Source organism: Rhamphochromis longiceps, linkage group LG16 (assembly GCF_057381845.1).
Source record: "Rhamphochromis longiceps isolate RC_006_pf linkage group LG16, R_longiceps_female_GT1.1, whole genome shotgun sequence".
NCBI lineage: Eukaryota > Metazoa > Chordata > Actinopteri > Cichliformes > Cichlidae > Rhamphochromis > Rhamphochromis longiceps.
The window spans coordinates 5,836,116-5,851,459 of record NC_140572.1 but is presented as its reverse complement, the minus strand read 5'-3'; the positions used below and the strand labels follow the sequence as shown (position 1 = coordinate 5,851,459).

The window sequence follows — 15,344 nt, the reverse complement described above, 5'->3', positions numbered from 1 at the left end:
TACTTATTTCTGATTAATGTGAAAATGATGTACACTGTATCTCTTGTAGTGTGGTTACAAAGAAAGTGAAAGGTGATAAAATGCAGGGCATCTTCACCATCACTGTGAGTCAGACTGTGCTTTGGTGTCAGTAAGGATAAGCTTAATACTGTTTCTGCTGTAAAGTTTTTGCAAGAATTGTACTGACACTGACTTTAATTCCAGCTGTGTGCAAGAAGCAGCATTCATCTTTTGAATAAATCTATTCATGAAGAGTTTTCCTCTGGGACCTGCCTGAAACTTACTGCAAGAAACACCAGAACAACTAATGGATCTAAGTGTAATCCTCATGCTAAAAGTAGAAGAAAATGGAAGATAGATATATAGATAGAATTTTAAGGGCTTAAGTTAAAACTGCATATTTTCATTTTAAATGTTTTTCCTAATTTGTAGATCCCCAACGAATGAACGAGTGTACAGGCGTAGTTCAGTACATCAGACAGGCTCTTTAAGACAAACAGACTATCACAATGAGATGTTACAAAGTTGTAACTGGAGGCAGTAACTAGATAACTTGAAGAAACAAGACTTAATGTGCCCCAGGAAATATTCAGTAACACATAATTATATTACCATGTGGTAGTAAAAGCACAGACCTGTTACAGTCGAGCAGAGGTTTCATTAGTTTGAAAAGCAAGTTAAAATCCTTTTAAAAAAAATCCCCCGTGAAGTTAGATATTTAACCTTGTTATAATACATTTCTAATAATACAAGTTGTGATCTATAATCGCAGTACTTGATAAAAATTAATAAATATTGTTTTAAAAACCCCGCAGCTCCACTAAACTAACAAATCAATACAACTAACTGGGGGCCACTGGGAGAGGCAATCAAGGCTGAGGAGCGCCCAATGATGTATAAGTTTCAGATAAAACCACGGGGCTTCCAAATTAATTAGTTAACTGGACTGTGTTTGTATTAATACCGTTGAAAATATATATATTTAAAAAAAAACATAGAAAAAAAATAGAAAGTAGCTTGTCTGTCACTAATATTTTACAGAATTTCTGTTTCCTGCTTTGTCATATGTCTAATACGGCTTTAGATGAACGCAGCGACCCTCACGTTTACAACACGCTTTTATGACCACCAGCTTTAGCTGACAGATTTTTATTGCTTTTGTTGTGTAATTATTGAATTGCAAATAAACCGCGTATTGTTTTTTTAGTTATTTTGCCAGACGTTTCATGGGGCACGAGGGTGTCGTTGCTATCCGTTCATTCTCGGCATTTTCCGGCATTTTCCGTCTGCACTTCGTTTATTTCCGGTCAGCGTCGCCATCTGCTTTCTCGTCCTTCTCCAATCTCCGTGTTGTTGTTCCCGGTGACGCGGCGGAGGTGTAGCCTGACGCGGGCTCTTACGTGTCGGCCAGAATAAAAGTGGAGCTCCGGAGGCCTGGGAGTGACGAAGGGAGACTGTATCGGTAAGGACGAAGCGGTGTCCGGGGCTCACAGGGACGGGACACTGCCGTAGAAAGTGTCGGTCTGGTCGGGTTCGGCCCGAAGCAAACAAAGAGATCATGGCGCCGCGGTGTGTTTGTAGCAGGATGGAGGGAGGGGAGTCTGCGGCTGTTTGGGAGAAACGGAGCAGATGTGTGGCTTTGCTAGTGAACCAGGATGGGCAGAGTGTTAAGACACAACAAACGGCGGTCGGACTTTAGCTTTGTTAATACGCTCACATGTAAATGATGCTGTAGCTGACTGAGCTTTCTGCGCAAAGATTTGCGCTGTTTCCCTCCCGTTAAAGGCGCACTGAAAACACTAGCTACGATATTTGCGTTTTTCTCCGTCACTTGAAAGACTTGATTGTTATTCTTTTATATGTACATGAATATGTACATTTACATGTATGATTGCATACCCATTTGTATCGACGCTCTTTCGTGGTTAGTGATTTTGCTCCGAGTTTGCGTCGATGTGCACACAGAAATGTGACATCGTAGGCCTCAGCGTTTGGTCGCCCGTTAAAAACATAACCCACGGGCCTGTGGATTTAACGCACATCGTGTGTCTGCGGTCTCATTACTTTTTTTAAAAAATTGCGGCACATCTCCTGGGATGTGATCGGTGTGCGTTGAGGGGGCGTTACCCGGCCATGTGGCGCTGCTGTCACACACGGAGCATCCGAGTGATTTTTGAAAAGCAGAGGGAGAAATGTGTAAAGCCAATCATGCAGCGGGGAGAAGCTACGCACTGTGTGAGATCACGGAGCTCAAAGAACAACACGTCCCAGATCAACACTCGCTGCATCGCCTGAAGTCAGGCGGGGATCACCTCTCCAAAGCTCCTTTATTAGAATCATAGTTAATGTGGGGGCTTTGGGTTAGGAGCAGCTAAGTTGAGTTTGAAGTGTGACCTCCTGATAATTGATCAGGATTTGTTAGGGAAGCCCAAGATGCCCTTCATGATCATTAACCATTTTTATTTTATTAAAGAAAAAAGAAGTTCAATAATTTTCCTTTCCAAAATAAAAGCATTTTGTGTGTGTTTGTTATTGAAGATGACGTGGGACACGCCCATGTGTCCCCTTGGAATTACCCTGGATCACCTTTGTATGTGTTAATGAGTAGATTTGCATCTTCACAAAATAATTTCTATCCCATTGTTTGGGACATTTTTTTCTTTCATAAACATTTGTAACTTTATCAAAACCTGCCCATGCAGACAATGGTGAAAACACAATTCAGATGCACAATATAGTGTCTAGTGCAGGGATGTCAAACATAAGGCCCAGGTGCTCGAATTAGCACGGCAAAAACTCCAACCCAGCCCCCTTAACAGCTTTGGAAAATGTGAAGAAAAGCAATGATTTAATTTTAAATGTAAAAGTATTAATGGAATTAAAATAACATAAACCCTGAACATAAAGATGTCAGTTTTGATTCATCTTCAACTAACTGCTCGGCTCCAAACTCACCTTCCTGGACGTGAGGACAAGGTCGAATTTTTTTGCTGTTAGATCCTGATCAACCCTGTCTTTATTTGGGGCTGAATTTCTCATATATGAACAGTGAAGTTACTGCTCTTGGCGTGACTCCTTTATACATGCGCACAGTTGTCTCACTTTAAAAACAGAATTATTCTGATGCTTCACATATGTTATAAACAGCTGAAATAACTGTCTTAGTACTTAATAATTACTCATTTAAATAACAGTAATGTGAAAAAACAGGAAATTCCTTCTTTTTTTTATTTTATTACAGGACAGTCTTGTTTGTGAGCCCCCAGAACTTTTTCTGTAATTTTACAGAAATAATTTAAGCCCAAAAAGTTGTGCACTTCTTTCAGTTACTACAGCAGTAATTCTCTGTCTTGTAGAAAGACTGTTGAAAGTGCACTGCTTTCACTTATATTTGATATATAAAATGTGCAGTTATGTTTATGTTTAACTGCATTTTTTTGTCTTCCCCACGCAATTGGTTAATATTGTTAACTCCCTGAAAATGGCTTCAGCAGCAAAATTAAGATGTTGATCAAGCTCTGATAATGTGGTCTGAATTACACAAACAAAATGAAATTGTTGATAATCTCTAAGAACAACCTAACCTGTGATTTGGTTATTTTTTTAAGCCTCTGTCACAGAATATGTCACTAGGGTGACCAGATGTTTCTCTGTTTTTATTCCTTATCCCTCGACCCACATCTTGAGACAGTGTCCCACATTTTCTAAAGGCTGATTTTTACTCTGTGTATATGAAGGAATGGCTTTTTTAAATTACAGTTGGAAGGAGGACGTTGGCCTGTCTGATGTCATACTCATCAGGGAAAGTCACACGTCAGCAAAAAGTCACACTCTTTGCAGATTTTGTTGAATATGATGGAAGCTACCATGAAGAAAATCAAGCGGCAATATGTCCTTAAAAAGAGTTTGTGTCTTTCTTTGCTAGTTATTTTTCAATTTCACAGAGAGGCAAAATACGGTGTGAAGCGACGATACGCGTGTCATAATTGGATAGGGCATGTCAGTCTGTGGATGCATTCAAACTGAAACCGAAAAACTGTTCCCAAACAGAAGAGCAGATGAGATAACGTGGAATAAAAGAGAATACAGGAGTGTAGAGATGATTTTCAGCCTCTTTTATCTTATTGCTCCTCACGGTTTTATTCATTGAGATTCGTAAGGCTATTGTGAATACTTTACCGTTTGACGTATGTCAACAATCCTGGCTGTGCTGTGATTTCAGCTGCATTTACATAATAACAGTAAGTGAAGTGATCACAAGTTTTCATCTGACAGGGTGCTCTGCTCTCTGTCACACTGAAACCTCTGCTCACTCTGAACAGAGCAGAGATAAAGTGTCGTGCCTGCGTCGGGAGAGTAAGGCCTTGTTGTGAAGCAGTGTTGTCTGTGGGTGTTTTCAGAGTAATGACATGGTAAAAACAACCTTTCCAGGGGAATGAATATTCAGTTATTTCCCAATGCATCCAGGTCATGTTTGTTATATGAATGTGTGCCAAGTGTTGTAGCAGATATGCGGTGTTACTTTTAGTCACTGAAACTATTTTTCCTGCAGTTTTCAGTTTTATTCTGATGTTGTTTTTACTAAAGCCAAAAATGTGAGCAAATAACAGACACAGCATTGTTATTTGGCACAAACTGATTGAGTTGTGCAGTCGGCTGAGTGTTTGACTTTTCCTCCAGTCAAACACTCAGCCGACTGAGTGGGCAAAGTTACGTGACAACACAGTAGTATGTTTGAAAGGGGATAGTACATAAAAGTATTAATGGAATTAAAATAATAAAAACCCTGATCAGAGGTTCTGAATGTCAGTTTTGATTCATCTTCAACTAACTGCTCAGCTCCAAACTCACCTTCCTGGACGTGAAGACACAGTCGGATTTTTTTGCTGTTAGATCCTGATCAATCCTGTCTTTGTTTGGGGCTGAATTTCTCATATATGAACAGTGAAGTTACTGCTCTGGGTTTGTTGGTATGTTATAAACAGCTGAACTAACTCAAAAACCTTTTTAACATTTTACTGTAAAGTTATATTTTACAATATTTACATTTGTAGTAATGTGAATAAGTTGAATGACAGAAACCTGCAGGGGAACCACTTAAAATGTATTGTGCTTAAATTTTAGGGAGAAAAGTCTTTTTTTTTTTTAGATTAGCTCGGGAAATGTGAGACTGTGAAACCGACTGAAAGCAGACGCTACACTGAAAGCATGAGAGCTGAAAACCCTGTTGGCCTTTTCTGTTCTTGCTGCTGTTACCCAAAGCAGTCGTCTTTTGCTGAGCTGACAAACTCGTAGAGAAGCAGAAGAGTAGTAGCTTTGTGACGCCATTCTCTCAGAGGTATGCTGTGTTTAAATTCATGCAGAATTATTTTAAGGTCTGACCTAGTAAGTAATTGCAGTTCTGCCTTTACAGAAAAGTGACCAGGGTTTACATTCAGACATGAAGACGACAAATGCCTTCAGCTTATTGTAAAGCAGTGCGGGCTTTAAATACCAGAACATTGCACAGGTATAGAAGAAGCTCCAGGAGATTTTATTATTGATGATTAGCATCATAAAAGCCATATTTTTTTAAGAGAATGATAGTATGTTAAACCTCTTTACTCAGATGGCCAGTGGTTGACAACTGTTGTTATGTTTACTGTTATTGACTCCTTGGTGACTCATTCTGAGTCATCTAGTTTGGTGTTTTTATTTAAGTGGAAGTTTAAATTCAAACATATTCTAAGCTTCAGTCAGCTTCTGACACCTGGCGAGTCGTTTGCTGCAGCTCCCCAAAAGCTTCGTTTTAACACGTTCATTCAAATCTGTACCCAGGTTACAACATCAGGTTAGCCAATGAAGATGGAGTCAGCAGCAGAGGTTCAGCAGGGGGCAGAGACTGCTGTGACTGAGACGGAGAACCAGCAGATCACCCCGGCACAGATTGCTACTTTGGCGCAGGTATCAATCACGTGATGAAGATGATGTTGACACAATTTCCCCTACTTTCAGTGCGTTCAGTGCCCATCTTGAAGTGTGTTAAAATGCATGTGATAGCTCAGTCATATCACCTCTGAATTTAGGTGTCCATGGCAGCAGGACATGCTTCAGCAACAGGTCCCACAGTAACACTGGTACAGCTGCCCAACGGACAGACGGTTCAGGTCCACGGTGTGATCCAGGCTGCGCAGCCATCTGTAATCCAGTCCCCACAGGTCCAAGCCGTACAGGTGAAGCTTGAGCAGTACTGTCTTTTTATTCAGCCTTAGCACAAGATCATTAGCCATGAAGTGTTGATTAATGTCTTGTTCTTTTGATTGATGCTCCAGATCTCCACCATAGCAGAAAGCGAGGATTCGCAGGAGTCTGTAGACAGTGTGACCGACTCTCAGAAGCGCAGAGAGATTCTGTCACGGCGCCCCTCATACAGGTAATTAAGACATTCAAGACAGTGGTGTTATGCCACAGACGAGTCTAAAGCTTTGGGGGAAAACTGTCAGATGGCCACTAAACCATTTTCATTTGGCTCTGTAAATTTCAGGAATCGAGAAGTAGTTCCCAAAAGTTACATTTCTTCTTGCTTGATAAAATTGATAAAATTGTGCATATTGGTTGCAATACAATCTGCTAATTTTAGTTTGTGTGTGTGTGTGTGGGGGGGGGGGATATTGGTGTGCCTACAGCATGGATATGGGCATTTCTTTTATTTGTATTCCCCCAAAAACGAGTGCAAAGTGCAAACTGCATCCCGGACAGAAACAACTCCATTACGGTGCTAAACCAAGCTCCTTGCAAGCATCTACAGAGTCAGTGTGCTAACGTTAACCTAGCCTAGAACCCAAAATGATGTTAAAACTGAATGAATGCAGACCCCAGTCCAGCAGCCAGATCCTGAACTTGAAGAGCTAACAAAGGCAGTGATGAGCAGTCAGGCTGCAGCCTCATTTTCTATTTGTTTCTAAAGTAGACTCACTGTGATGCCTTAAAGTCTCTTTGTGCTGATTTTCACCTTTGCTTTGTGCTGATTGCTTTGTTTTTATACCTAAATTCTAAATAAAAGGTCATATGTGTGTCCACATTAGGATTTGTGTTGGTGTGTGGCCTCAGATTTATATTGTTAAAGGTTTATTATGAGACAAATAAGTTAAATCCAAATGTAATGTAACAAGTAGTAGTAGTATACCAAATTATGTTTTCATGGGAGCAATTGTAATAATGTAATATTACTGCATTAATATTTACAGGAAGGATACAAATAAGCAGTGAAAGATGCTTTATGGAACAGAACACTGTTTGATGTTTAAAGAGAGAGTTTGCTTTCACTTTGGTAGCTGATGTCTATTTTTAGATTTCACAGGGCACTGGCTGTCTCGCTTGCCCTGACTTAACGCTCATGCTAAGGCTGATACATTATTTTATATGGATAACTAGGATTGACAGTAAATCCACTTCTGCGTGTCCTAACAGGAAAATTCTGAACGACCTTTCGTCTGATGCACCTGCTGTCCCTCGTATCGAGGAAGAAAAGGCCGAAGAAGACTCATCTGCTGCTGCCGCCACACCTGCAATCACCACTGTTACTGTCCCGACACCCATCTACCAGACCAGCAGCGGCCAATACAGTAAGTGACATTTGGTTCAGTAATTAAATTATGTTAAGTTATTTTAGTAATTAAAAGAATATAATTAGGAATTAAAATATAAAATATTTATAATAATTAAAGCAATTTAACCATCAACCTCACTACTTCATGTGAAGTCTTAAATGATCTCCCCAGTAATACAAAAACCTTGATTACTTAATATAAATGTAAACATATTGAGGGAGATCACACTAGGATTAAAATATGTTATGTTTTCAGTGCAGTTTAAAGCATTTTTAAATGACTTAAACTGGGTTAAGAAAGTAAAGGGCAGTTAATATTCCACATATTCATCACATCGAGGAAGACAATGAGTCTGACCTGTTTAGCTAATTGTTTTGTTTGTGGGGCAGTCCAAGAAATGTTTAACAGTTTGTGCAAGTTCATCACAGAAATACAGTTTGATGCTTCATGTTTGATTAAGCGCAAGACTCTAAAAGAAACAATAACAACTTCACAGCACATTCATCACAATGTTTTCTTTATGGGAAGACTGGGGAGCGAAGAACGATAAGAATGAAACAAATTTATAATGTGTTTTCTGTCCTTTTATTTTTCTCCCCTTTCATTTGTCCCTCAAATAGTTGCAATCACACAGGGTGGAGCCATTCAGTTGGCCAATAATGGCACAGATGGAGTACAGGGCCTTCAGACTCTGACTATGACCAATGCAGCAGCAGCCCAGCCTGGTGCCACCATACTGCAGTATGCACAGACCAGTGACGGCCAGCAGATACTGGTTCCCAGCAACCAGGTGGTGGTCCAAGGTAAGAGTGGCAGTCTATTATCCATGAGCACAGCCATTCTTCAAAGCATTCTTTTGTCTTTGGCAGCAAAGACAAAAACATTTGGATGTTCATCGTTAGTAAACAAGATAGTTAAACAATGAACTAGGTTCATTAAGAGGCCAAATTAAACATCTGCTTTCTGTCAAATTTTCCTGTTAGCTGCCTCAGGTGACGTTCAGGCCTATCAGATCCGAGCAGCCCCTGCCAGCACCATTGCTCCCGGGGTAGTCATGGCCTCGTCCCCTGCTCTTCCGACCCAGGGTGCCACTGAGGAGGTCACCAGAAAACGCGAGGTCCGCCTCATGAAGAACAGGTATAAAAAAGGAGGACTGTGTGTTTTTGTGTTTGTTTGTTTTGTAATGTCTTTGCAGTTTCTTCAAATACATTTCTACGGCTGCAAGCACCAGGAATCGCAGGGTATTCATAGCAAGTTAATAGTGATTCATAGTAGTGAGTATGTTTCAGCCCAGAGTTTGGTACATTTGAGAAGTGTTCACATTGCAGGTATTAGAAAGGAGGCTAATGAGTACCCATCAAATCCAACATGCAGAAGGAAACAAAAACCCAAATTGTGTCTTATCCTTCTACAGAGAGGCGGCCCGTGAATGTCGCAGGAAGAAGAAGGAATATGTTAAATGTCTGGAGAACCGAGTGGCCGTTCTGGAGAACCAAAACAAGACACTAATTGAAGAACTTAAAGCCCTTAAAGACCTTTACTGCCATAAATCAGAGTAGTTGCACTCCTGAACACCACACTGGGCCAAGTAGCATTTCAATACCTTTCAAATGCTTTGACTGTTTCTGTCCACCTGGCCTTCCGGTTTGCCCTTGCCTGGTCTTTATCCCCACCCCCACAAAATGGCTCAATCCAGAAGACTGTTATTACAATAAATTTAAAAAACAAAAGTTGTGTACTGTTATCAAGGTCTGATGAGAAAAACTGCAAAAGTGCTAACTGATACTTCATAGGCAATTACAATACAGATCGCAATGACAAGCATATGACAGTGGTTAACATGCTGCTTTGTGTACGAGCCTGAGTTTTATTGTCATAGTTTTGGCTGATGCCCAGATCATTTAGTCTAATGTTGCTTCACAGAAGAAGAAGAAATCCTGATATCTGCTTGTTTTGTTTTCTGTTTGTTTTTTCTTTGAGTAAATGGTTCAACTTCCAGACCAACTTGAAGATGCAAATCATTCATAATGGTTTACTGAGGTACTAACTTTTACTATCTCTCTTCCAAGTTCAAGTTTGTTTTTTTGTTTTTTTTACTTGAATCAAGGTTCAGTTGTTGAAAAACAGTTTATTTTCTGGCCTCACTGGACTCCCGTAGAGTCCTGCATTTACTATGTAAGCAATAATGCCATCTTTAAGTTGGCCTTGGAGTGTCACTGTTGTAGCTGTCGCTTGCTGTTTAATTTGCCCAGTGGTTTTGGTTTAATATCAAACTGTAAGGCAAGAACTATTTTCACTGTGTCCTAATATGTGAGTCAATAGAAACTTGCCAAAAAAGGTTTTGTTGCAGTGGCGCAAGATCACATTGAAGGCAGTCAGCTTTGAAAATGTTTACTCGCCAAAACTTTGACAAGAACACAAAGCTTGTTTTAAAAAGAAGGGTGGGGGGGGGGCATTGGTTGATTTGTTTTTTTATTTTATTTATATACATATAAAATTATCTTGTCAATTGATATTTTTCCAGCTGTACTTTTTTTTTTTTTTTACTTTCTGGAAAATAGCCAATATGTTGCTGTACCAGGCAAACCCAGTCAGTTGCAGTTAAAGGCTTTGAATGAAACATGAATTTCTACTTGATCCACTCGTTTATGTGAACCACGTTGTAAAGGGGACTCTACAGCTAATTAGGCACAAACAATCCTTTTTTGTCTTCTAAATATTTGTAATGATGCTACCAACTGCCAAAAAGGAAGAAAGTGGAGCTACGTAGGTGCAAGCAGAAAGTTGATTGCCGCAGTCGTATGTGTTATATAATGAAATGGTAATATTACAATTTTCTATTCAATGCTTTTTTTTCTCATGACGATTGTCGCTACTCCCGAAAGATCATTAGCACTGTTTTAAAGGCAGATTATTTTTGTTACAATCTAGACTAAGTTTTTATAGTTTTAGTAAAGATTCCTAGTAATTCTGGGAACATTTTACTCATTAGCTTAAGGAAAATTTTCAATTTTAGACATTAGGTATATTCATGGTTTAAATTATTAAAGTGTTGCATTTGCCAATGCACGCTCTTAATTTGGTGCGTAAAATGCTCTCACAACAAAATTTTAGAGGATTAAAAGAAGAAGGAAGCAAACCCAAGTAACACAAGCGACAAACTTTTGTTTTGTTTTGTTCTTTAATCTTATTTCCATTTTGCAGTGTCTGTTAAATGATGGTAAAATCTGAATTGTGACACCACAAGATTGCGGGTCATTTCTGGATATGTAGCAGATTGGATCCTTGGTGAACTCTACAGAAGATAACGGCTACAGTAACATGAGTTTAACTCTAATAACCCGTGAAGATGTACACTCCATTGAGAGGAGATCACTTTGTGGGACTGTGTGTGGTTTTTGAACAGATATGTGTATGTATTTGTGTGTTTATTTTTTTATATTACTGTACATAGACTCTACAGCATGTGTAGAACTCATGTATTTCTGTTTGTTTGATATGGAAAAAAATGTTCTTATGGCTTGTATGAAAATCAACTTTGCATATTTGTAACATATATCAGTGTATAATTGAAAGAAATGTATGTGTGTATTCATGTTATCCACCGGGCCTACCACCGTCATGGCAGCTAGTGTATGAGAAAAGGCCTTCAATGGAGATGTTATATTTTGGAGTGTTCTTTAGGATCAGTAGTGTTTGTAGACAAAAACAAGTCTGTTGAGAAGCATTTGGGGTCCACAAGATATATCAGCTTCACAATTTTGTCATTGGAAAACTTTATTAGGTTTCCTAAACATATCTTTTGTCTATGCTCATGGAATTTGAGAATATCTTTCCCATTGTTTAGGGTGACTTTCAAAATAAAATGTATTTCATAAGAAAGCAATATTTGTTTTAACAGAACATAGTGGGGAGTTTTAGCAGTGATACGATATGTATATCAACTGTTTCTGTTCAAACAAATGTTATATTATATTGTTGTGACATAAATTTGTTATGAAAATCATTCTAAATGAGCAGAACCTCCAGCAGGTCTAAGTTAAGAAATTAAAGCACAGTTTTTATTTTTTCTTATGTCAATTCAATCTTTCATTCATTTCAACCAGAACATTACTGCAATCCTGTCTAATGAAAAGTTTGAGGCATTTTTAGTAGGAAAGATGCTGACATGAAAACTTCAAAAGCTAGAAAGGGAAATTTAAAAAATGTCCTTCAGCCCACGGTTGTGATCTTTATACTCATCAACAAGTCGTTTGGTCCACTTATTAGCATTTGGGAAGCATTTGAAAGCTTTGTTCAGAGCTTTCAAATGCTTCCCGCTCTTCATCTACACATTTGCACAACAGAGTGCGGACTTTGATTTAAAGCAATCTGTAGAATTCGTAAAGTCATAAATAATGTTCTTGTACTGCACTCCAGGGGATGATGATGATAAAGTCTGATGATCGAGAAAACCATAAATGGGCTAAAAATCTGTATTTAGTAATAAATGCATGGTGAGTGCCAGGGCTCTAACAGTGTGTTCAGGGATTGGTAGCAGTGACAACTTTTAGATACCAGTGCCATTATGATGCGACAGAGAGGAAATGCAAGAAAGTCAACCCCTTTGTAATTCAAACTTTCAGTGGTGCTTATATTAAAAAAAAAATAATCTAGTAATAACTTTCTTTTCTGTTGATTTGATATGGTGAGCTCAACTTTGTGATGTGATTACACAATATCTTTTAAACGATAATTGTTTTGATTTCTGTTTGTGTGCCAGAATAATTTGTGACAACGGGCCTCGTTTGTGCATGTAACAGAACGATATCCATGTGTGTAAAGGTGTGTATATATAAACAGGATTTCTAGAACAGTAATAATGACATTTTTTCTAACTTTTAATGTGATGAGTTTGTATATTGCCACTTTTGCAAGTTATCAATTGAAAATGCCATGTATCATACGGTACCTTGTATAGACGGGGTTGCCAGATGAAGAATTCAATACTGTTTGTTTAAACATTGTCAAATTATAAAACTATACCAGCCCATTATTTCAAAGTGCTGTTACTCTGGCATTATGTCACTCTTTTGTAAACACTTGCTATGTCACAATAAACTGATACTGAAGATTATATATCCTATTGTTAATTGTATTAATTGTATTGTGTGTATTTTCAATCTGCTTGACTGCGTTGTGTTTAGTGTTCTATTTCTAATAAAATGGTAGCATGTCAGTTTAATAATCATGATTATCCAAGTTTCAACATGTACGAGGACATCGAGAAAGGGGTGAGGTGTGAGCTTTTCAGTGTGGCAGTGGTGTTACATCAGTGATCAGCTCTGAGCCTTGTTTGCAGTGGTGTTTGACGGGTTGACAGATGAGGTCAGGGAGGAATATGATGTTTGCAGACGATACTGTGATCTATAGTGAGGGTGAGGAGCAGTTCAAAGAGAGCCTGGAGAGATGAAGGTGGAGGTATGCACTGGAGAGAAGAGGAACAAACGTCAGTACAAACAAGCCGGAATACGTGTGTGAATAAGAGATGAAAATGGCAATGTAAGAAGCAAAAGCAGTAAAGACGAATGAGTTGAAATGCCTGGGATCAAGTATTCAAAGCAACAGAAAATGTAGGGGTGGGGTGGGTAGAAGTCTCAAATCTATTCTAACATGCATTTAAACCCATAATTCGTGACCATGAACACTAGGTATGTGTAAGCCAGTTTAAACACTAAGCAAAAAAAAAAAAAAAAGAAGGTTGTTTGCTATAAATTTAAGCTGATGGGTTTGGGGTAACTGTGGCTCAGGTGGTGGAGCAGGTTGTCTTTGGGATGTCAGTGGTTTGATCTCCTGGCTTACCGTATCAAACACACTGTAACTTAAACAATGGAAGTGGTTAGGGGAGAAAATCATTTGATGAAACAGCTGCTGTAAACAACTAATAGTAGCTAATTATCTATAGTCATGTGATCAGAACGCACATTGCCTGCATATTTTTCTCCCTCACAACACCAATGATCCCACACTTCTTTTCAGCATGTCTCAGCATGTCTCTGCATGTTTTGGTATCTGTCACTTCTGAAGCTGTTCCATCACGTTTTTGTCACTGCGAAACACTTCCATTGTTTTTCATGTGCTTTTGCAGTATTTTCTATTTGCATGTGCTTTCTTGATGTTCATTATGATTTTATTTATATAATCGCCTCAAGGCGCTTTATTTTGTAAGGTAACACCCTTTTAACAGGAAGAAACCTCTAGCAGAACCAGGCTCAGGGAGGGGCAGTCATCTGCTGGGTTCAGGTTGGGGTGAGGGGAGGAAGACAGTGTGTAGTGTGTTTGACCTCTCTGGGTCACCGTACTGGCTCTTCCTGTCCATGTGTCCACCCCGAGTTGCCTATGACATATCTTTAGGGAGTGTGAGTATGTGTGTGAATGTTAGGCAGTGTTGGTCAAGTTACTTGAAAAAAGTAATCAGTAACTAATTACTGATTACTTTCCCAAAAAAGTAATCCCGTTACTTTACTGATTACTTATTTTCAAAAGTAATTAATTACTTAGTTACTTAGTTACTTTTTAAAAACACGATTTACAACCTGAAGGTGATAAAGTGATAGATCTGTCAGCCCAATTCTACTTTTTCTACATAATCCATCATACAAAATGTAATCAAATGGAAAAATCTCTTTTTTTAACTTGTTTTATCAGTTTTAATCTTTTAACTTTATGCATCAAGCAAAAATGTAATTATAGGCTATGCAACATTCTCTGACTGGAAGAAATTAGTTTAACATTTAAACCTATTTTCTGCACATTCCAGCACATAAAATAAAATATTTTTTGTGTTTACACTCAGTCTTTCAAATAGATGCAAGTAAAACACAGCAGAACATAAATAAAGTCAAAGACTCAGCGGTCCTGTTGCTCTATTTTCACCTATTAAGCAGCACCGCGGTAGGCGGAGGTTTACCCTGGTGCAGGTGTGCCACAGCGGTCAGTTGAAGAATCCGGGACTTTCTCTGTGAGTTTCCCATTACGTCGTTGCGCACTCGGTACTTGCTTGGAAGTTTAGGGGGTTTTTTTCGCTGTAAAAAGAAGTTTTCTTCCCACGCACAACGGACGCTAATGTTTTTGTCACTTTTTATGGAATCAAACTCAAAGTAAGGTCAGTACTTCCACGCTTTAAACGCTGCACGCTCATACTCTCTCCCACAATCGATATATGATCCATTGTTGATCCGCACACAGCTGTTGTCACTAACGGTGCACTCGCTTACGTCACTGTCGTGAGACATTCTCGCAAAAAATCACGGTTTTAGTAACGCAGTAACGCAGTGTTCCTACGGGAAAGTAATGGTAATCTAATTACCGTTTTTGCAATAGTAATCCCTTACTTTACTTTAAAGTTACAAGTAACGCGTTACTGCCCATCTCTGGATATAAGTGCTTAAGTATAGATTTGGGAAAAGAAATACTGTATAACTGTGTGTAATTGGGTGAATGAGAATGAAAGGGTTTTGAGCACTTAAAACTGAGGAGAAAGATGCTTATAGGTACCAGTCCATTTCCCATTTATAAGTAAATTCAAGTATATTGGGTATTTACTTAAAAAGTAGTTGAAGTCTGCTGAAGTATGTTTTTTAGTCTCCAGCATGAACTTGCAAAAATAGGGTTGGATGACTGACATGGCTTTCTTTGTTTGTACTTAGAATTTCATGTTTACACATTAAAATATTCAACATACACACACATACTGCTGGCAGATTGACACTAGTG

The 15,344-nt window shown here is 38.8% G+C and overlaps 1 protein-coding gene across 2 annotated transcripts; it reads left to right on the top strand.

Moving 5' to 3' along the window:
• Positions 1 to 1,312: 1,312 nt before the first annotated feature.
• Positions 1,313 to 12,789, top strand: creb1b (cAMP responsive element binding protein 1b). 2 transcript variants are annotated; one of them, XM_085384656.1, is made up of 8 exons: positions 1,313 to 1,462; positions 5,818 to 5,943; positions 6,066 to 6,212; positions 6,312 to 6,412; positions 7,450 to 7,604; positions 8,210 to 8,392; positions 8,573 to 8,726; positions 9,004 to 12,787. In XM_085384656.1, exons 2-8 carry the CDS (start codon positions 5,839 to 5,841, stop codon positions 9,146 to 9,148), a joined length of 990 nt encoding a protein of 329 aa, XP_085240782.1. In that variant the 5' UTR covers positions 1,313 to 1,462; positions 5,818 to 5,838; the 3' UTR covers positions 9,149 to 12,787. The 2 variants fall into 2 exon arrangements, with proteins under 2 accessions (XP_085240782.1, XP_085240783.1); XM_085384657.1 differs by lacking the exon at positions 1,313 to 1,462 and having other exon boundaries at positions 9,004 to 12,789.
• Positions 12,790 to 15,344: the final 2,555 nt, after the last annotated feature.

Bases quoted from the DNA above. Each gene is read 5' to 3' on its own strand.
- creb1b (XM_085384657.1), top strand. From the start codon at position 5,839: ATGAAGATGGAGTCAGCAGCAGAGGTTCAGCAGGGGGCAGAGACTGCT. The intron at 6,213-6,311 runs GTGAAGCTTGAG...TTGATGCTCCAG, and splicing joins CACAGGTCCAAGCCGTACAG to ATCTCCACCATAGCAGAAAG. The intron at 8,393-8,572 runs GTAAGAGTGGCA...TTTTCCTGTTAG, and splicing joins CAACCAGGTGGTGGTCCAAG to CTGCCTCAGGTGACGTTCAG.